The sequence below is a fragment of the Rhamphochromis sp. 'chilingali' genome, assembly GCF_963969265.1.
Source record: "Rhamphochromis sp. 'chilingali' genome assembly, chromosome: 3".
In the NCBI taxonomy this organism is placed as follows: domain Eukaryota; kingdom Metazoa; phylum Chordata; class Actinopteri; order Cichliformes; family Cichlidae; genus Rhamphochromis; species Rhamphochromis sp. 'chilingali'.
In genome coordinates this window covers 25,579,049-25,602,307 of record NC_137931.1, presented here as the reverse complement: position 1 = coordinate 25,602,307, position 23,259 = coordinate 25,579,049, and the positions used below count along the sequence as shown (strand labels likewise).

At 42.0% G+C, this 23,259-nt stretch overlaps 1 protein-coding gene across 4 annotated transcripts; it reads left to right on the top strand.

Moving 5' to 3' along the window:
* The first annotated feature begins 2,712 nt into the window (after positions 1 to 2,712).
* On the top strand, positions 2,713 to 23,160 carry crfa4 (cytokine receptor family, class I receptor 4). 4 transcript variants are annotated; one of them, XM_080878701.1, is made up of 10 exons: positions 2,713 to 2,887; positions 5,072 to 5,114; positions 7,575 to 7,684; positions 9,586 to 9,727; positions 11,499 to 11,668; positions 12,940 to 13,118; positions 17,881 to 18,034; positions 18,649 to 18,736; positions 19,000 to 19,069; positions 20,722 to 23,160. In XM_080878701.1, the coding sequence occupies exons 3-10, from the start codon at positions 7,594 to 7,596 to the stop codon at positions 20,959 to 20,961; spliced, it is 1,134 nt and encodes a 377-aa protein (XP_080734827.1). In that variant the 5' UTR covers positions 2,713 to 2,887; positions 5,072 to 5,114; positions 7,575 to 7,593; the 3' UTR covers positions 20,962 to 23,160. The 4 variants fall into 4 exon arrangements, with proteins under 4 accessions (XP_080734827.1, XP_080734828.1, XP_080734829.1 ...); XM_080878702.1 differs by having other exon boundaries at positions 2,713 to 4,918; XM_080878703.1 differs by lacking the exon at positions 5,072 to 5,114.
* Positions 23,161 to 23,259: the final 99 nt, after the last annotated feature.

Here is a 23,259-nt window from a genome sequence, read left to right as displayed (position 1 = left end):
TACTACAAATTTAGTTGAAATTTAAATATTTTAACTATGGTGCCTCCTGTGAGGGCTGTCTGTTTTCCACATTCTGCAACGGTAAAATACGACTTAGAGGCGGATATTTGTTTTACTTTATGGGCAACAGTTGTTCTTGCTGTTGACAAAACTCGCCTCATGGTTGACTCTGAGAAAAAAACTCTTTCCCACAGAGGGGAATAAACTTATTCGAATATGAGCTTTTTTCCACTAAGACTTGTTTTATGGGGAGATGTACGAAATTATTTACCGGGTTACAAGCAACGATAATATCGGATGTTGACTCCTCAGCGTCATCATTTTCTATCTATTGAGAAAACTTATTGTTAAAGTATTGAAGAAAAAAACTCCTCCTTGACCCGCGGTGTGTGTGTGTGTGTGTGTGTGTGTGTGTGTGTGTGTGTGTGTGTGTGTGTGTGTGTGTGTGTGTGTGTGCCTTCTTGCGAACGCCGTCTGTTTTCCGCATTCTGCAACGGTAAAATACGACTTTGAGACGGATATTTGTTTTACCAAATGGACAATTGCTGTTGACAAAACTCGCCTCATGGTTGACTCTTTCCCACAGAGGGGGGTGCTTTAATAAACTTATTCGAATATGAGCTTTTTTCCCCGCTAAGACTTGTTTTATGGGGAGATGTACGAAATCATTTACCGGGTTACAAGCAATGATAATATCGGATGTTGACTCCTCAGCGTCATCATTTTCTATCTATTGAGAAAACTTATTGTTAAAGTATTGAAGAAAAAAAACTCCTCCTTGGCCCGCGGTGTGTGTGTGTGTGTGTGTGTGCGTGTGTGTGTGTGTGTGTGTGTGTGTGTGTGTGTGTGTGTGAGTGAAACAAGATCGCCTGTCGCTGGTTTGTTTTTCAGTCTCTCAAAAGGAAAAGTAGTATTCAGTAAGGGATAGTTATTCGTTTTTTACACATAGACAGCCTGTAGGTTACAAGCGGATAGAAAGTTCTTCTTTTCATCACAAGCTATGGTGTATCTTAAAGGTTTTTTACAGCGTCTGTATTATAGGAAAATAAAATACTATTGAAATCTCTACAGGAAGTCACTCTTTATTTCCATTACAAACGCCGGTGCAGCTTAAGAAAGTAAAATTACATCCGCTCTGTCTCTCTATACATCACAGAATCATCTGCTGCATCACCGCTGTGCTTAGGGAACATGACGCAACAGGTCTGAAAATGACTAGACACTTCTGGAGTATTTCCGGTAGGGTCATAAGGTCCGGATCGAGGCCTTCCATAGTAAATATGCTGTATTTGAATATGTCATATTCAAAGCCTTCTTCTTTGGGAGAGCAGATCTCATCGGACACAGGAACGCTGCGGGGCTGCAGAATGAAAGATTCCATCTTGTGTGTCTGTGACTTAGAAATTGTGACGGACTCCTCCTCTCTGCTTTTTATTCTCCTCCCCCGCTGCAGTCCCTCCCACTAAAAACTTTTTTTCCCAACAACAGATGGCGCTCTTCCGGAGGTTTCCCCCCTCCCTTCTCAGGATGCAATTCGACACGCTTAGCAACAGATGGCGCGCTTCCGGGGTTCACCCCCCTTCTCAGGATGCAATTCGACACGCGGGGGGTTTCCCACCCCCCTTCTCCGGATGCGATTCGTCACGCTCATTACACACTTCCGGGGGGGAGGGGGGGGGAGGTCAAAAGGTCGTGATTAGGGCCATCAATCACTTCGGATTAAATTTTGTCATAAGCTGTATGGGATTATCTCTCTATGGTGTTAAAGAGGCTTACTTCAGGTAAGATGGTTTACTGCTGTTTAATCTGCAGGTCAAATGCCAATGTTGTAAGGTTAACAAGAAGATCAGAGTTTGCAAACTTCAATTAAACCAAAGACAAAATGCCTTAAAGTCTTATCGTTATAATCTAATGAAGGATGAATTAACCATTAAGTGGATCTTGTGTTCTATTTACTACAACATCTTCTTCTTTTGTGTTCTTTTGAGCTTAAATCTGGACTTTTTGAAGCAGGTTTAGAGTTTGCTAACTGTTTATAAATTTGAAGCTTTTTGGTGTGTAGGGGGAGCGGGAGAGCACAGTTTATGCTTAGACATCATCACTGTTTCCAGCTGTCTCACGCTATTGTTTTATTTGATTTACATGACAGATCTCCTGGTTATAGTTAATATTTAATATTATTAATATTTCTCACACACACAGTTGTTCTTCCAAAATTTCATGTAAACAGGTTGCTGTAATATTAGAATAACTTAATGGGAGCTCGGTCTCAGTAAGTTACTGTAAAAGAAAATACAGTAATCATCTGTGAAAGTAATTTGTAGCAAGGAAAATCTTGTTTTAAATTAAGTTTACAACTAATTTTCAGTAAAAGAAATTTACAGTACTTTTACTGTAAGCAACATTTGCTACATGATTTTTTCCTGCTTTAAAGATTTTTACATTAACCATACTGTAAAATAGTCTTGTTTGTTTCTCTTTCATTTACTATATTACTATATTTGTACCTAAATTATTCCGAAATTTACAGTATAATTTTAATTACTTCGTGCCACTTATATACTCTAATATTGGCAGTGCTAGACACACACAGGGAAGGGTTGGGGTCCGGAGCTCCAGCTGGTGTTTATGACGTGGGATCAGGTGGAGGAAAAGCGTCTTATGGGGGGGGAGGGGGGCAGATATACTGTGACAGAGTGGTGAAAGGCGCACTTGCTCCATGGATGGCACTTCAGCACCAAGCAGCAGCATCAGCAGCTGTTAGAACAGGTCCCGACTCTTTGTACGGACTTCATCCATCGACGGGCCTCCAGCCGGTTCCTGCTCCCGGTGTGGGTTCATGTTTGAGGAATCGCGCCACATGAGGCGTTAAAGAGGCTTACTCCTGGTAAGACGGATTCCTGCTTTATAATCTGCTAGTCAAACGTGCTAGTTTGTAAGGTTAACAAGAAGATCCCAGTTTACAAACTTAATTTAAACCAGATCCAAAATGCCTTAAAGTCTTAACATTACGAACTAATGAAGGATTAATTAAGTGTTTAGAGCAGCAAGCCACTGTTTACTACAACATCTTATTATTTGGTGTAGCGTCACAGGAGCAATTCGTTTAGACCATGGACCTTTTTTAAGGACAAGAAATCAAATTACTTATAAAACCGATGTTATTTGGTGTGTTGCAATTTAACAGCACATGCTGATCTATTAACAGTTCATATAAATAATAATACTTTCTATTACAGCTGAGTAATAAAGGGGTAATAGTAGGGTAACAAGGGGAAATAAGAATGTAATAATGTACTAATGTACTAATTTCTAATTTGTTACCATGCAATTACCAAAGTAATAACCACTTAATATTCAAGTAATATCATGGTAGTACCAGTGATTACAGTATTATGCTGAAATGTGTGTGATTGGAGAATAAGGGCCCTAAAACTGGGGGCAAGGATATGGAATTACAGCTTGCTAATAAAGTGGTAATAGTAGGGTAACAAGGAAGAAACAAGAATTTAATAATGTGGTAATTTCTGAGTAATTACTACTCATTTACCTGGGGTAATTTCTGTCTAATATGCAGGAAACAGTGCTGCAAAATTCAAAACTGTTTGTTTCTATTTAATAACATATCAATAACCTATTAAGGCAAAGCCGAAAGTGCAACCCAAGTTTTAATTAGTTAATTAATCAATTTAAACAGGACAGTGAAACTGCCGTCTGACTAACACATGTACACCCGCTCAGCCTGTTCGTGAATCTGTTACTTGTGTCTCAGACTGTCTGTTTGATCAAACTGTAGACGCTGATCCAGTTTTGATGTTGAGTAGGACTCTGGATCCTCTCCCAGCTGAGTGTACACTTTGTTTTACATGTTTAATTTAATTAAATAGTGGAGTTAAACTAGTTATCTACCCATAAGTTCTTATAATTATTTGGTTCCATGGTTGACCTTTTTAATATCGCACAGAGTCCAATTTTCATTTCTGTTTGATGAAAAAAACATAAAAATTTCAGAGACATCAATGAAACCAGCGGGGATTATAATTTACTGAGTGCACTCAGAAGGTATAAACTGAATGTATGCCAATCAATAAATTACATTTCATTTGACCCGAATCCAATAAATGTAACATTTTACAAAAAACAATGGAAAATTTACATATAATTAATTTGTTGGTTTTTTTTCTTTGATTTAAAAAAGTGTCAAAATTGTGTTGATATATTAAAGTGACAATATCTGGAAAGTTCAGATTATTTCTACATCAGAGCCAGCTGTTTCAGTCATAACGATGCTTGTTTCACCTTAAAGTGTGAGTACCAGTGTTTTTTAAAGAGGAGGACTGTCTTGCCCTTCATCTCTTCTAATTGGCATTACGTAACTTCATCTTGTTAGGCGTGTTTGTGCCATTAGTTCATTTTGGAGTCAAGTCAAGTCATCTTTATTTATATAGCACATTTAAAAGACATCAAGTGTCGGCCAAAGTGCTGAACAGAGGGATAATATAATAAAAGAATTAAAATAGAAAGAAAACATTTTAAAAAAGAATTGTAAGACATGTAAGAGTATATAGCATATAATGTACATGCAAATATGCACATACATATACAAAACTGTACACATTCACACACAAGCACACATATGTGAACATAACGTATATACACATACAACACCATCCAATAAGATAAGAGACCAAATAGACAGAATAAAAAAGATATCAAAGAGATCCGAAAGCCTTGGAAAATAAGTAGGTCTTGAGATTCGATTTCAAGACTTCCAAGGATGAAGAGGATTTTATGAAGGGGGAAAGACTATTCCAGAGTCTCGGGGCGGCAATGGAGAAAGCCCTGTCACCTCTAGATTTGAGCTGGGAGTGTGGAACTGATAAAACCATCTGACTGGAGGAGCGCAGAGATCGAGTGGGTAAGTGCAGGCTAAGAAGATCTGAAATGTAACCTGGAGCCAAACCATGGAGAGCTTTAAAAACAAATAGTAAAACCTTAAAATCGATTCTATGTTTAACTGGTAGCCAATGTAGAGATGCGAGTACTGGGGTAATATTCTCTCTCTTTCTAGTACCCGTCAGGAGCCTTGCGGCTGCATTTTGAACAAGTTCCAGGTGGGTCATGCTTGAGTGACAAAGCTTTCAAATGCAATTATCTGTCAATTAAGACTTTCCCCCTCTAATTAGGCTATGAGCTCACTGGGTTATTAGCAAAATTTCCTCCTGTTGCTTTTGGATTTTAAAGATCCAAATAACTGGATTTAGTCTGGGGTTTTTACTTTCTGTCAGCATCTCAAAGCAAAGCACATCGGTGTGTCAAACTCATATCACTCATTTTCTTTGATGAGTAGAGCAGAGAGATAGCCCTCTTCTCTGTAGCAAATTACATGTTGCTGTTACATAAATATTAAAATCTCATAAAGAAATGCAAAAAACCTATTAAATCCTACAAGACAGAGCATGGGGTTTGATTTTGGGGAACATAAAATCTGAAGCTTTTAAAACAAGTGTTTGGCTTTTTGTAGGTCAGATGTTTGGTGAGGGACGCCAAGGGATTAGAAACCTGCAGAAGAAGTTTGCGTGCTTGCTGACGTGGGTCAGTCTGAAGGACGAGACACTCTTTTTTGTGCTTTTTGAGGCAGTCATGTTGCACCTTGTGGCGTGTCAGTGTGAGCCGAGGCTGCCAGATAAAACCCAAAAAGGCTTCGCAGTAATCCTGTGAGATCAAGGTGGGGATTATTCGAGGTAATTGTTGTCTTAGTACTCCAGGATAGAGCTGAGCTGCTGGACAAGAATGAGCTGGAAAGGCAGAGTCAACAGAGGTGAATGAAGTGGGACAGATCAGAGGAAACTGAAAAACGAGAATAAAAATGAGTAGTAAAAAAAGGGATTTAGAGGAAAAAGGGAGGCAATGGGATGAATAGCGAAAGTACATAAAGAAGAAGAAAAGAGGGGTAAAAGTACGTAAAGAAACAAAATAAGCAGGAGTGGTTATATGGAAGCAGGGCAGGAGTAAGGACAGAAAAGAAGGTCAGGAGGGAAAAGGACTGCTGAAAAGCAAGTATGAAGGGTTAAAGTGAGGACTTAATAGGGAAGGGAAGAAATAAGGAGGGACAGTGAAATGATGGATGAAAAGGTTGAACATTTTAAGGTGCAAGGATGAAAAGGAAGAGGCAAGCACAGAGAGGAAAAAAATGAGTTAAAAATGAAGGAAGGAAAACAGGAAGGAAAAGATTAATAAGGAAAAGTTGGAAAAAGAAGAGGAGGAGTGTAAGGAAGAGGAATGTGATGAAAAGGAAAGTAAGTAAGGATGGAAAAAGACAAACAAGGAAAAAAATAAAACAGAGGAGAAGAAAGCAAAGGAAAATGTCCGAGACTCCTGGTTTAAAGTCTCATCTACGTCTAATGCCGCCGCATCCACCTGCTGAGGGAAATACAGTGGTTTTTCTACAATTTGCAAAGAGAAATAAACTTCACAGCCAGTGCAGGTCATCAGGAATAAAGAGGTTTGTAGTTGTATGGCAGGTAACTGCCACTCCTGAAATATTAAAGGTGGCCAGGCCAGGAACCAAATTAGACCCTGATTAGCTGATTCTAGGAAGCTGCAGATAAGCAGTCTTCAACAGCTTCAGGAAAATCCAACATTCAAACAGCTTATTACTGACTTTATTTCTCTATTTTCCCCTCTATCTGAGGGACATCAGCCCCTTATGTTGGTTTCAGAGAAAACTACCAAAACATATCAATAAGTCCACTCTCCTGGTCCTTCAACAGTGTGTGTAAATGTGCATCTATGACTTCTTGCACATGCCCAGCCTGAGGAAGCAGTTCAGTGGACTAAGCTGTTTAAAATAATAAGCTTTCAACAGAACCTCTAATATCTGATGTTTTTGATAGAAATGATTGAACACAGAAATCTAAAGGTCGGTGTCAAGGCAATGATATTTTCTCAGAAATATTTTTTAGTTCATGAAACATTGCAGGGTTATTAACTTTTAGAAAGATCTGAATGTAAGCTGGAGCTAATGAGCAGCAGCTGTTGTCAGGGTTACAGAGGAGAACAAAAGACAACAGCTTGGAAATCATCCAGAATTTGAAAGGGAATATACACCAAGTTTCTTTTTTTAAATGCACAGAAGATATGTTTTTAAAGCAACTTAAAGTATTTGGAGTGATAATTAAGTCTGAGTTAAGAAGTTAGGTGATTTTAAGTAATGTAATATTGGCTGTGGTAAAATGAACCCATCAGATTGGATTTGAAATGGTCAGTATCTTACTTGACACATAGGCAAAAAGCCCTCAAATTTCAAAACATGGTGCCAATATTATGTGTCCAGTGTCTAGTAGTGAGGTTGTTTCTTGACTTTTGGTTGGTAGTACAGCTTTCAAACACTAACTTGAAACAACCTAAGAAAATCTTAGATGTACTTGGCCTCTTGGCCTGACACAGACACAAGTGGACACTGAGACTCAATCACAGTAAAAAAATCACAGTAAGAGTGTTAAGAGCATTAGGGGTTCAGTGGCGTTTTCTCCAGTTTTCATCTTTGAATGTTTATTTGTTTGTGTTGACAGGTTACCAGATAGATCTGAGATGTTGTGGTTGCTGTTCTTTCTGCTTCCTCCAGTGAGCAATGGCAGCATCGTCGCCAAGAACATCGCTCACACAGAAAGACACGACCATGGTGAGTCTGAGCGCAACCGCTTAAGACTGGCGGTTTTTCAAACTGGTGATTTCTTTTTATTTTCTGCATGTTAGGTCCACTACTCAAAAGTCAAGTGTAAGATGACTGCTTATGAGATCAACATAAAAACTGTGTGTGCGGTCCATGGTGCTGAAATTATAACAGTTTAATTTGAGTGGAATAAAACGTTTTTAAGGAAAAATGTGTTTCTTAAAATTTATTACTGTAAATCCTCTGACAGGATTCACATCAATCCAGGGCATGATTATTTTAAGTCATCCCTCCATTCTTTCTGTTCTTTAGAAATTTCTCTTTGAACCTCACAGGGTGTGAAACTCCTGCACAAATAAAGGCAGTTTCACCAATTTGTAAAAAACTAGTATCAACAGGCATCGTGGAACAACAACTGGTGGCTCTTCATTTTAAAAGTGCAAAGACTATCTAATCATAGTATATAATAATTATGTACTAACTATTCTATACAAAACTATATTTACAAACTATTCCAGCATTTTGGCGAAATCTCAGAGGGAAAATCAAAGGGAAAAGCCATAAAACTGCATACTGGATGCAAACATACGGCCTTCCCTTTTCCCCCTGCTGCTGCAGACTGAAGCGCCACAGATTTTCCAATGGATTACTGCTCACTTCCCACGGCATCATCTTGATGGGCACGCAGGGTTTCACTATATTAATCACTACACTGAGGCCCTGCTAAGAATTAAACTGCCTAGAGGTAGTTATGCTGTAAAGCAGTAAAGTTATTCTGTTTATGTAAAATGACCATTTCATATAGATCATTAATGTATATGAAATGGTCTTTTTACATAAACAGAATGCTCTCTATAGCTAAGACTGATACATAGACACTTATATTAATCCCACAAGACGAATTACTTTGATTCTAAGAGCTTGTTTACTTTTAAGCTATTTAACTAGGATTGTAACTTTTACTCGAGTAAAAAGCCTAAATATTTTTTGTTTTTGTTTTTTTAACTCAGTGAAACAGTTACCCAGCACAAAATTATATTTAAAGTCTCCAAGTTTTATGTAATAAATCTTTAACAGGACACAGAAGTTACTCCTTGGCAGGTATCTCAGTCTGGGTGTTGCATTCATACATTTTATAGATTAGCTGATAACTGAGTACTCCACTCTTTCATACACATATCGTTACTTCTTGATCCATAAAACCAACACAACAGCAACCAAAAGGATTCAAACTACAGCATCCAGAAACCAAAAGCTACGCCCATCTTTACATAAACTCTGTAGGAGTTCCACAGCTGAGGGAAGAGGAGCAGCAAAAGCCTGACCAGCAACCACTAGATAAGAGCTCCAGAGGGTAAAGATGTGCTGCAGTATCAGAGAAGTTACTTTTCTTCTGGTTACAAACTTCATTCTGCTGTTTGTGTGCATCCGTTACTATCAGAGCTTTGATTATTATTTAACAGCACTGTGACTGCAGAAACCTTTCATACACAACCTCTAATCCTATATTTAAGAATCTGTGTAGCATACTTTAAATTTTTACAATTATAACACTGTGATTTACTTGTTTTTTTGGAGGCAGGGGATTTCTGCCTCATTGCTTCATTAAACAAAAAGTGGACGCCTGAAATAAAAAAGGCTGGATAATCAAAAGGGATTAGATTAAAAGGAGGATAAATTGACACAAAATGAGATAACAGTAAGAGAAATTAACATTTTTCCACTTTTTGATAATACAAAGTTACTCCATCAGAATCAAAAAACAACTAAAAAGTATTGCAACTGCAAGTAACAAGATAAATCTAAAATAAAACCTCCCAGGATCTTTCTTGGAAGCAAAATATGAATAATTGGCAGAGAGTGTTACTGCATCATGCTGCTTGTAACTCCACCTGTGTCTGACTCCACAGAGGCGACCGGTGGCCCCACAGTGATGCCTCACATCTACTTCTGCCGCTCGCCCAACATGGAGGACTTCACCTGCTGGTGGCATCCACTCAGCAACCTGACAGATGGCGAGCAAGTCACCCACATCCTCACCTACTCTACAGAGTATGAACACTGCACATTAAAAATATTTTATAAGTAAAACTAGCCCACATTGTAAAAAATACATAGAAATATACAAAAATACATCCTACAGGGATGGCAGGATATTATACCAACTGACAAATGTGGCTCTCCAAAATTCTGAACTGAACTCAATGGAAATGCTCCACAAAAGCAAAGATGCAAGAGGCATAAACCCGCTATGTCAAAGTCAAAACTTATTCTGGGGTATAAATTTTAAATGTGTTTTAATCAAACTTCCCTAGAGATTTTTATACATGTCATGCTGGCAGGTTAGGACTCAGAATTCAAACTCTTTAAATAAAAGGTTTATTGAAAAGACAACTAATGACGTACTGAAAACTGGTGCAGAGTTTGAGCAAAGACAAACAGCTGGGAGATCTGTGATGGGGAGGAGAGGAGAAGGTTAGGTGGAGGCAAGCTCGTGTAGATGTGATTGTGGAGTAAGTGATGGAAATAGCCTTACCTGTGAATAGAGAGGTTTCAGTTTAGGGAGGAGGTTTTCCGAGCAGAGCAGGAATCTGGATGTATCCAGGTAAGTCCTTTGAGTACAGGTTAGAGGTGTGGCTAAGCAGAAGCAAGAGCTGGAGGCAGCACTGGACTCCATGGAACAGCAAATGAGGAACAGGGGAGTAAGGATCCAGACAAGGAGAGTGGAGGCTAGACAGCAATATTAGTTCACTGAAGACTGGGCACAGATTTCTGAGAGGAGAGCCCAGTGAGAAGCACTGGCATCTGCCAGAGTCCATAACAAACAATAAGAGCCTTGTTTTAGCCTTGTGAAACTATAAAAGAAGCCCCAGATCAGCAGCACACTGAAGTTTCTGGGTCAGGTGAGTTTGTGCAGTTTGATTTCTCGTGCTTCGTGTCACTGGGAAGCGTTCACATTTTAGCTACTCTGAAGTCCTGAACGCAGATGTGGCCTCAAACAGATGCCAGCTGGCCCAGATGGCAGCCACAGCAAAGAAAACGCTTCCACTAATCAGGAGAAATTGGATTGTGCTTTTGACTTCCACGTGGCTTCAGCGCACCCACCAGTGCTTGTTTGGGAAAACAAATGTAGATCAGTGATTATCTGACAAATAAAAGACAAAATTTCACCAAACAGCAAAGCAACTAGGAATAAAGTCACAGCTCAGAGAGGGAGATTACACTCTGCAGGCACACCTCACCACTGATGTTTGTGCTGCATGTCAATGAGGCTAAACACAATTTTGGGATTATGCTCCATATACAAAAGTTTGGAAACTTAAAGACAGGTTCCTTGACATTCTTGCATTTGGAATATGATTTGACATTGTCTTTGGACTAGTTCTGAAACTGGTTTTAAGTTGGTTTTAGAGGTTGGGAAAACCAGGTGGCGACTTGGTTTAGTCTTCATATTGAGGTATGATGGAAAACGTCTCTGAGCATCACTTCAGTCTCAGACAAATTAACCTCAGGTCCTCAGGAGTGAGACCATCTGTTGTGGGATTCCTTGTTTTTCTTTTGGTTGTAAACAGTTCTTCAGGACTCTGGGTGGATCTCTGAACTGCAGAGTGAAGCTACAACAATGGCTTCATGATGGCTATATATCAAATTGTCTAACACCACTAAACTCTGCAGACCTGCTTAGAAGTTAAACAAAAAGTGTGAAAAAAAAACAAAACAAAAGAAAGGTATTGTATAAAAAAATGTCCAGTGTTAATTTACTGATTTCCTTTTTGTGTGTTAGTGCTTATCTAAATGTGTTTTTTCTTTGATTTTTTTGAAGGCAGGAACCCAACCTTGAATGTCCAGACTATGTGACTGGCGGCCCCAACAGCTGCCACTTCGACAGCAGCCATACGTCTATATGGACGGTGTACTGTTTGACCGTGATTGCCATAACCACCCACAGAAACTACACCTCCCAGCAGCACTGCCTGGATGTGGCAGAAATAGGTAAAGATGGAGATGATATTGGCTTATCAATACTGATTCAAACTACCTCCATTACTCCATAACACAAAATTCAGTTTCTTTTTTGTAGTTAGTTTTTGGTTTGTTATTTAGCAAAAAAACAACAAAAAAAAAAACCCAAAAAACAAACCAAAGCGGTTCTGTTCTGAGTTTGATTCTGAATTGAATCAGATATTAGTGCAAATTTCTCCTTGTTATTGCTTATTTACTGAAGAACAAAATGATACAAAGAAAACAGATGAAAAAAGAGTAAGTTCGAGGCTATAAATTAATTAAACCAGAAACGAGTCCTCATGCTCCGCCAACCAGCTAAAAAATCTGTGCTCCTGTGTGTGTCTTTAACTTTTCTTTACTGTCACCGTGATCCATGTATAATTGTCTGCATATCCATGACTGTCCCCCCCAAAAAAAACACATCTGATATGTTTTTAGTGCAAGCAGACCTTTAGTGACCTTTAGGTATTAGTGAGTGGTAGGATTTTTCCTTGCTCTAAATTAGCCTTGGGAGTAAACTATGCACATGTGTTTTAGCCGGTCACCTCTTTTATCATTATATCTGACTATTTAACTATTTGACTATTTTTAAACTCCAAATCGCAAACTTTATAGCAACACTGGAAGCCGGGGGATGATTTTTTTCAATACAACCTCAGATGAACTATATCATATTAGACATTGACACTATTAATTTGACAAAAAATAATCCAAAATGCAGAAGCAGTGTGTGGAAAAACTATGCACACTCTTACTGCTTCCATAGGAATTTAGAGGACAAGTAGAAGCCAGGTGAAAAATCACTTGACTAACTGATGATCACAAAATGTGAGCACCTCTGTAAAAGTAGTGGTTTTGCAGTTTTTTGATCTGGATGATTCAGGTGTGTGTTCACATAAAGCCAAAGAGGACAGACATCAACAATGATCTTAGAAACTGCTGCCAATCATGCCAAGAGTGGACAGCTCAGAAAAGCTGCAGAAAAACAAAGAGCTACCTCTAAGAATCTACAGGCCTCATGTAGCATGTTACATGTTAAAGTTCATGACTCTGCAGTTAGAAAAAGTCTCAACAAGGATGGATGTCTGGAAGCATCGGCAGGAGAAAGCTGGAGTTTCAACATTAGCATCAAAATTTGTCGTCTCATTATAGATGTTCTTTTTTTGTTTTCCTGAGCACCAAAGACAGGAAATAGAAACTAGAACTATTTACTGACACACAGCTAATGTTTCAAAACACATTTTGTGTGTGTTTAACAGTTCAGACTGAAATTCCAGTCAACGTGACTTACAACTTGACAAATGCAGGCAGCGATGAAATGGGCCAAAACGCGTTGATTTCCTGGACCTACCCGGTGCCCGGCCACGTGCAGTATGGTTGGATCACACTGGTCTATGAGCTGCAGTACAGACATGTTACAGAGTCTGACAACTGGAAGGTATGGGGAGAAAACATGGAGAGGAACAAATATGACTTCTCTTTACTGTGGCAGTCTTATGTCATAAAAATAATACAATGGACTTGGGTAAAGGCGCTTGCATTTCCTGTTCTGGTAACGTTCTTTAGGGGAGAAAAGAAATGTTCACGTCCCACAGGGGACATGAACATTCACAGGGGACATGAACATTTGAGTCAAATTTTGAGTCAAATTTGGCCGTTTAATTGGTCATTTATGAAGATTTGTTGCACAAATACTTATAATGATTGTGATATTGAGTGTAAAATATACACACAAATACACTAAATATAGTGTATTACAAAAACATTGTCTTTGTGGTTAGAGGGTACATTATTCAGGTTCATAGGTGGTGTCTATAGGTAAAAGCAGGTATTTCTAATGGGTATAAATTTAAATTTATACTGTGAGACCAGAGATTGGACCATCCATCTTCATCCGGTTTGTACGGGGCCGGGTCGCGGGGGCAGCAGCCTAAGCAAAGAGGCCCAGACCTCCCTCTCCCCAGCCACCTCCTCCAGCTTATCCGGGGGAACACCAAGGCGTTCCCAGGCCAGCTGAGAGATATAATCTCTCCAGCGTGTCCTGGGTCTGCCCCGGGGCCTCCTCCCGGTGGGACATGCCTGGAACACCTCACCCAGGAGGCGCCCAGGGGGCATCCTTGTCAGATGCCCGAACCACCTCAGCTGGCTCCTTTCGATGTGGAGCAGCAGCTGCTCTACTCTGAGCCCCTCCCGGATGGCCGAACTTCTCACCCCATCTCTAAGGGAGAGGCCAGCCACCCTTCGGAGGAAGCTCATTTCTGCCGCTTGTATCCGCGATCTCGTTCTTTCGGTCACTACCCACAGCTCGTGGCCATAGGTGAGGGTAGGGACGTAGATCGACCGGTAAATTGAGAGCTTCGCTTTTACACTCAGCTCCCTCTTCACCACGACGGACCGGTGCAGCGTCCGCATTACTGCAGCTGCAGCCCCAATCCGTCTGTCGATCTCCGGCTCCCTTCTCCCATCACTCGCGAACAAGACCCCGAGATACTTGAACTCCTCCACTTGGGGCAGGAACTCATCCCCGACCCGGAGTGGGCACTCCACCCTTTTCCGGCTGAGAACCATGGCCTCAGATTTGGAGGTGCTGATCCTCATGCCCGCTGCTTCACACTCGGCTGCGAACCGTTCCAGTGCGAGCTGGAGGCCCTCACCCGATGAAGCCAACAGAACCACATCATCTGCAAAAATCAGAGATGAGATTCTGAGGCCACCAAAGCGAAAGCCCTCCGCCACTTGGCTGCGCCTAGAAATCCTGTCCATAAAAATTATGAACAGAACCGGAGACAAAGGGCAGCCCTGGCGGAGCCCATCACCCACCGGGAACGAGTCCGACTTATTGCCGGCAATGCGAACCAAGCTCTTGCAACGGTTGTATAGGGATCGAATGGCCCGTAGCAATGGGCCAGACACCCCATATTCCCGCAACACCTCCCACAGGACACCCCGAGGGACACGGTCGAATGCCTTCTCCAAGTCCACAAAACACATGTAGACTGGTTGGGCAAACTCCCATGCACCCTCAAGTATCCTGGAGAGGATAAAGAGCTGGTCCAGTGTTCCGCGACCAGGACGAAAACCGCATTGTTCCTCCTGTATCCGAGGTTCGACTAACGGACGAACTCTCCTTTCCAGCACCCTGGCATAGACTTTCCCAGGGAGGCTGAGGAGTGTGATCCCCCTGTAGTTGGAACACACCCTCCGGTCCCCTTTCTTAAAGATGGGGACCACCACCCCGGTCTGCCAGTCCACAGGTACTGCCCCTGATCTCCACGCAACATTGCAGAGGCGTGTCAACCAGGACAGCCCTACAACGTCCAGAGCCTTCAGGAACTCGGGGCGGACCTCATCAACACCAGGGGCTCTGCCACCAAGGAGTTGTTTAACTGCCTCAGTGACCTCGCCCCCGGAAATTGGCGGGTCATTCCCCTCATCCCCAGACTCTGCTTCCTCCTCGGAAGACGTGTCAGTGGGATTAAGGAGGTCCTCGAAGTATTCCTTCCACCGCCTGACAATTTTCTCAGTCGACGTCAGCAGCGCTCCGCCAGCACTATACACAGTGCAGGTAGAGCACCGCTTTCCCCTCCTGAGACGTCTGACGGTTTGCCAGAATCTTTTCGAGGCAGTCCGAAAGTCTTTTTCCATGGCCTCTCCGAACTCCTCCCACACCCGAGTTTTTGCTTCAGCCACTGCCCGAGCCGCATTCCGCTTGGCATGTCGATACCTGTCGGCTGCCTCCGGAGTCCCACAGGCTAACCAAGCCCGATAGGACTCCTTCTTCAGCCTGGTGGCTCCCTTCACCTCTGGTGTCCACCATTTGGTTCGGGGATTAGCACCACGGCAGGCACCAACCACCTTGCGGCCGCAGCTCAATGCAGCAGCTTCGGCAATGGAGACGCTGAACATGGTCCATTCGGACTCAATGTCCCCAGTCTCCCTCGGAATGCTGTTGAAGCTCTGCCGGAGGTGTGCGTTGAAGATCTCGCGGACTGGGGCCTCTGCTAGACGTTCCCAGTACACCCTCACTACGCGTTTAGGTGCACCAGGTCTGTCCAGCGTCTTCCCCCGCCACCTGATCCAACTCACCACCAGGTGGTGATCAGTTGACAGCTCAGCCCCTCTCTTTACCCGAGTGTCCAGAACATATGGTCGCAGGTCTGCTGATACGATTACAAAATCGATCATCGACCTACGGCCTAGAGCGTCCTGGTGCCACGTGCACTTATGGACACTCTTATGTTCGAACAGGGTGTTCGTTATGGCCAAACTGTGATTAGCACAGAAGTCCAATAACAGAGCACCGCTCGGGTTCAGATCAGGGAGGCCATTCCTCCCAATCACGCCCCTCCAGGTCTCGCTGTCGTTACCCACGTGAGCATTGAAGTCTCCCAGCAGGACAACAGAGTCTCCAGGTGGAGCACCCTCCAGCACCCCGCCCAGGGACTCTAAGAAGGCTGGGTACTCTGAACTGCCACTCGGCGCATACGCGCAGATGACAGTCAGGACCCATTCCCCGACCCTAAGGCGCAGGGAACAAACCCTCTCGTCCACCAGGAAAAACCCCAACGTACCAGCAGCAAGCCGAGGGGATACTAGGATACCCACCCCAGCCCGCCGCCTCTCACCAGGGGCAACTCCAGACTGAGACAGAGTCCAGCCCCTCTCCAGGAGACTGGTTCCAGAGCCCCAGCCATGTGTAGAGGTGAGCCCGACTATATCTAGCCGGTACCTCTCAACCTCACGCACTAACTCAGGCTCCTTCCCCACCAGAGATGTGACATTCCATGTCCCTATTGCCAGTCTTGGCAGCCGGGGGTCAGTCCGCCAGGGCCTCCGCTCCTGGCCGCCACCCGGCACACAATGCACCCGACCCCTATGGCGCCTCCTGCGGGTGGTGGGCCTGCGGGAGGATGGGCCCATGTCTCCTCTTCGGGCTGTGCCCGGCCGGGCCCCATGGACTAAGGCCCGGCCACCAGACGCTCGCCCTCGGGCACCCTCCCCGGGCCTGGCTCCAGGGCGGGGCCCCGGTAACCCTATCCCGGGCAGGGTAAACTGTTCCCTCGGTGTCCTTTTCATAAGGGTCTTATGAATCGCTCTTTGTCTGGTCCCTCACCCAGGGCCAATTTGCCATGGGAGACCCTACCAGGGGGCAAAAGCCCCCAGACAACATAGCCCCTGGGATCCCTGTGACACACAAACCCCTCCACCACGATAAGGTAGCGATTCCAGGAGGGGCAGAGATTGGACTTTAAATTTAATCTGATTATTCAATCAAGGAACGTCAGAGCTGATGTTGCTATTTGTTAAGTAAGATTTATATTTAAGATCTGGGTTAAGAGGCTTAAGGTGTTTTCAGCAGATATTTAAGGTTTTAAATATGCTAAAAGAAACATTAAAATATAAAACATAACATTTGAGCCCTTTCTGTATTTGTATCTGGTTAAATTAGTCTTCAACGTATTCATTTCTGCATTTGTGCAGAAAACCCATTCAGATGTGAGATGACAGTAATTTCATTGACTCTAACTCTGGTGTCGGATGAATAAGAGTTTACTGTAGCTCACTGAAGTCAGGATGCGGCTGTGAGGAAGATGTTGGGTATTCTACAGTAACATCTGCACAGAAGATGATAAGCACAACTATGTATAAAGATCAAAGTTCTAAAAACTGTGATCAGTGCTGTGTGAAAAAAGTGAGCATGTTTAACTCGATGAACAAAGTCTCAAGGAGAAAAAGGAGGAATAATAAAAGAAACAACAAAGGTTAGACAGAGGAAGATCTGTGAGTCTTGAAGAGTAAAAATAAACCAAAACAGAATACATAACATATCACAAAACTGACAATCACAGTCACAATACCACAAAAATCAACAAACACAAGTATAAAGAAACATCACAAAAACAATAAAATACAAACAAACAAACAAACAAACAAACAAACAAACAAACAAAAAACTCTCAATAACATACAGACAAAAACCCCAAACTCAGCATCATAAAATAAAACAAAAAATAAGCAAAATACAAAAGAAACCCCGAACTGTGAGAGACTAAGACTTTGAAAAAGAGAGAATGAAAAACTTAGATTTTTAAAAAAATTTATTCATTAGACTGAATTCTTTACTTTTCTGCTGACATATTTTCAAGAATAAAGTAGTTCATTATAGTCTGCATGTCATAGAACATGCTATCTGTTTGCAGGTGAAGTATCCTCTGCGTGAGCCTCAGGTGGAGCTGCTTGGACTCTCTGTTGACGACTACGTGGTCCGAGTTCGTTGCCGTGCGCAGCACTCCAAGCTGTGGAGTGACTGGAGCACCACGCTGGTGATGAGCATCCCCCCAAAACCGTCTGCAGGTATGTCAGCAGGCAGATGGCAATATGGTGCTGATTTACATACTTTTTGATGATTAGTAAGTTGTTTTTATTTGTTACCATTATTTTAGTTTTAATTGTAGTGAATACAGTTGTCTTTCTACTTTTAATGTTTGGTTTTTATAAATTTCTGATATTTTTTCTCATTATGTCCATGTAAAACCAATTTGGCTATGCATAAAAAAGATGTAGGCACTTTTTTATGATAGTGCTTAACTAAAATTTATTAAGCAGGCGTAAAATCCCTTTGCATTTTGTGCACAGAATTTTTAGACATTAATCACCTAAAACAAAATCCTTTGAACACAAAGTCCATGACAGCTGTGCTGTGGCAGGAAAGAACAGATGTGTCAAACATGTAGAGCTCGACAGAAGACATTAATCCTGCAGACTAATAAAAGATAAGTTATGTAACTGCATTAAGCACATTTCTGTTACATGCATTATAGATGCTAAAATAATAATAAAAAATGACAGCTTCTTACACACAGAATCTCTATAAGAACTGTAACTTTTCCAGTTAAATGTGTCACTGTGTCATAAAGCTGATGGAGAGCAGGAAACAGAAGCTGAGTAAATGTGTTTTACCTGTGCAGGTAAACTGTTGGTGCTGATTCTGGAGACTGGAGTTGGTGTTCTGGCTCTGCTTGTTATCGCCTTTAGTCTTGTTCTACAGACCAAGAGGTGAGAAAAAACACATCTTTCCTTCAAAATAAAATTACTTGCTGACTTTGTATCAAATGCTAGTCATTAACTTGGTTTTGGTCTTACCTTGATCTCTATAATGGCTATAACATTACAATGACCTTATTTAGAACCCTTAGAACCTCAGTTAGCAGAAGTTACTGCTGTCACACAGTCACAGTGTTGGAGGATGAATGTGTTGTGTGTTTTTGTTTTCATTTTTGCTATTTTCAACCCTCCTCCCTGTCTGCGTTCACCTTCAGAATAAAAGAGTTCTTCCTGCCGGCCATTCCAAAATCACAGATTATTGGCATTGACCCCGTGCTTTTGAAGGTAACTTGCCTGCGTGCAGCGCTGCTTTCAGGGTTTAAAGCCATTTGTTCTGACCTTGTACTTCTGCTCCTTTCTTTTCTTCCCTCCATTTGTCTCTTTTTTAAATCTCTTCTCCCCCCTTTTTCTAATTGTATTGTCAAGTCCAATTTTTCCCTGTGTTTTGTTGCCCTTTTCTTTCTTTTCCATAATTTTCCCATGTCCTCTTGCTTAATTTTATATTTACATTTTAAGGCTAATTTGTTTCCCCATATCCTCCCTCATCTCTCTCTCCTTTCTTATCCCAAAAAGTTGATTCTGTTCATCTGGACGTAGCATTTTGTGGGAGAAATGTTTCGTCACTCATCCAAGTGACTTCTTCAGTCTCAGCTGACTGCAGGTTTCCCCAAATCTTATAAACAGTACATTTGCATAATGACTGAAACCAGCCCACTGAAGGAACAATGGGCTGGGAGGTCAGTTCCTTAATCATAATTATGCAAATTCTCATGACCATTGATGAACAACCACTGACCAAAGCCCACTGATCAATGGCCATGAGTACCATTCACAGAGAGTTGGGGAATGGCTGCAATCACAGCATTGTAAGATGGTGAAAGATGGACACTTAGGCCCCCTCCTTGATTCAGAGATGGTCTTTCCCTTTTCACGTAAATGGCCTCCCTGACTGTTCCTCCCTGTCCAGGATGTGTACATCCTCATCCTTGAAAGAGTGTCCACTGGCCTGTAGGTGTAAATAGACTGCAGAGTCCTGGCCTGACGAGGTAGCTCTTCTGTGCTGTTTGTGTCAGGGGACCCGATCCTTGGGGTGGGCCAATTTTTGGCGCAGCGTATTTTGGGATTTAAAAGCCACAGAAACACGGTGTTTAGAAAAAATGCATCTCAACTGTTCCGATACTCGGGATCCCTACAGGTTTTCGCTTAGTCAGCAGTTGTCCTTCTGTCCTGGATCAGCTGGAGCTTTCTTTTGGCGCCTTCCCAGCTTTCATAAATATCCAGCTTGGATAGCAACTTTTACTCAGGGCCTTCTTGATGTTCTTCTGCTTTCCTGGCCGCTGTGTCTGTGGGGATGGTGTTCGCTCTGTGTTGTAGCGTCCTGATGACATCCAGTTTATGCTCCAGTGGATGATGAGAGTCAAACCTTAACTCATTCACTGCCAGCCATTGGCAGTGAATGAGTTAAACCCATTGACTCATTCACTGCCATTGACGGCTATAGACGTCAATGGCAGTGAATGAGTTAAATACTGATCCATTGCTCCTTCAGTGGGTTGGTTTCAGTCATTATGCAAATATACTTTTTATACGATTGGGGAAACCTGCAGTCAGCTCAGACTGAAGAAGTGACTTGGATGAGTGACGAAATGTTTCTCCCACTGAAAACGCTACGTCCAGATGAACAGAATCAACTTTTTGGGATTTACTTACCTGGATGATTGAGCATGCATCAGGACGCTTCTTTTTTAATTCTCATGCCTCACTCCATATATGTTTTTCCCTGCTCCATTCTCCTCTTATTTTATCACTTTGTCTTCCTGTAATTTCCTTTAAGATTATTGTTCTTCCTCTTTTCCCACTTTCTTCCGTATCTTAATTTTCATTACTTTTTCAATTTTGTCTTTCATTCCTCCTCCCACCCCCACCTCCATCCATAGAAGGGGAACTTGGATGAAATCAATTGTCAGTTCAGTAACTTCCACAGCTACAGGCCTCCAAGCTCCTCCGAGGACGTCTGGGACCATGTGAGTGCCAATGACCTCTATCTAAACACACCAAAGGACAACAGCGACCCACGCAACCCTACAGAATCAGAGAGGGACACCTTACTAGTTCCCTGCAACCCGGCACCCAAGTGTCCGCCCACCATCAGCTCACGGCTCCAAACCCTACATTGATTGTGCAGAGTGTGCCGCCTTACAGCTCTTCTCCCACTGAAGCCTTCACCAAACCTCGGAGTATTCCTTCTCCATGGCCGATGCTGAAGATCGTATCACTGCCCGGGACTGACTACAGCATGATGCAATATTCCTGCGGTCCCAATACTGTCCTGGTCCCAGAACTCACTTTCAGCACCAGCCACTCACCACAAAACTTCTACACTTGTGTCCAGCTCTTAAAGGAAAGTGGCGAGGTGCATCTAGTGCCGTGCTTGGCATCTTTTCTGAGGGTTGGTTTAGAAGCTAAGGGGAAGGAAGAGAAGAAGAATGATGGGGATGACTCTGAGAGGAATGAGGCAGCTGTCCCTGTGCTGCCTGTTACTGTTGACAACAGTGGCTGACTGACAAGCAGTAGATCCATATACTTCAAAAAAACAGGAATGCATCCAACATGCAGACTTTTAACATATGCAAAGTGAAATCTGCTGTATCCTGCTGGTTTGACTGGAATCAGATCCTGTTCCTTATTTCTTTGCTTATTTGTTTAATTTAAAAAAAGAAAAACCCCCACAAATTCCGGCCACTCAGAGAAAACATTTAAGGATGAACAAAGAACAAGAGAAGCGAAAACTGACACAGAGTATTAGATGAAATGCATCTGTGATTGCATATGATGTACGGTGAGTGTGAGTTGGAGTGTGAGGCGACTGCAGAAAAACAACCATGGGAAAATACACAAGGGATATCTGCACATCCACCCGCAGTCAGCAGCACTGGTGTGACAGAGAATTCAGTTAGAAACGATACCCAGAGGGTAGCTCTGGAGGACAAGGTCAGTCAGGTCATCAGTGAAGATATTTTGTGGTTAATAAGCAGGAATTATTTTACCTTTGCTTTGGTAAACATCATTTGGATGTTCAGTCTGTTTTTGTGAAGATAAATGTGATAGAGGAGAGTCAACTTGGAGCATGAGCTCCGTCAACACAGCCCTCCAGATGCAGAGGAAAGTAGAGAGCGTGTATAAAAGCTGGTCTGTGGTTATTTTGCGCTAACGTTGTGTATATAATTTGTGTGTACTTTTTATATCATCAAATAACAAACTGATCAAAAACAATGTGAGAAAACCTTTGTGTAATAAAAAAAAGACTGAACTTTTCTTCGATTAATAAATAATGCATACGAAATACAATTCATCCATTATTTAATGATTGCTGTGAGGTTTTGTCTCATCTCAGTGAAAAACTCGGTATGGGAATGTGTGTTGTGTGTGCTGAGGAATGCCTCCCCTCCACCCTGGTGACACACCTGCACCCCAAGGCTCTGCATGTGTGGGTGGGTGTGGTGGAGCGGAAAGTAGGAGGCACATGGGGATGGGGAGGAATGTGTGTGTGTGTTTTATTGAGTGCTGGAATGACTTTTTCTAAACACGGTGTTTTTTAATATCGGTATCTATGAAAGATAGTGATCTATATGTAGCTGGATGACTCTGGTCTATATTTGATTTGCTTTTGTGATCATTCTTGTCTTTTTTGGGGAAATTCAAAACAGGTGTTAATAATTCTATGATTTTAATGGTTTTAATATTTGTACAGAGTATCTACAAGGAAACCTCTCTAACATGTGCCACATTATTCTGCCAATTCTTTCCTCCGGCCACTGTTTAGGAGCTGAAATAACTGACAAAAGTGCATTAGTTATGATTCTGCCATGAAATAAGGTTTGTTTCACTTCAGAATAATTTTCCAGAATGTTTGACCTTTTATTTCTGGCATGAAATATGCTGTGTTTGTTACATGTGATTGGTGTGATGCAAATAAATCATTGTAAACAAATATTCTATAAAATCTATAAAGCATAGAACAAAACTTTTTTAAAAATGTATAATAAAAAGATCAGTCACACTTAAATCAGGCTGAAGTAATAGAGTAAAAAAAACATAACTGTACATTGAGCTGAATTTGATTAATTACTCTGGACACTGGTGAGGCTTAAAGGTAAGTCTGTCCTGTTGGTGCTCTTCAGTATGTGAGGCCAAACAGTTAAAAATAATAATGCTCTGATCTTACTTCTTAAAGTAAACCTGGTCTTAATTCTTAATCAACTTTTGTCAGGTCCTGAAGCGGACTGTGATCATGCAACATGAACATGATTTACCCAACACGTTACAGCTATAAATCACTGAGACAGAATCCTCAGTTACAGACATTTGGCCTTTTATTATTTACTCCTCAAGTCCATTGGCAGCTAAACATTAATATAGTAGAACAGTTGTGTATGTGCAACCAACAGCGCACAGTGTGCTTTGAGGTAGCAGCC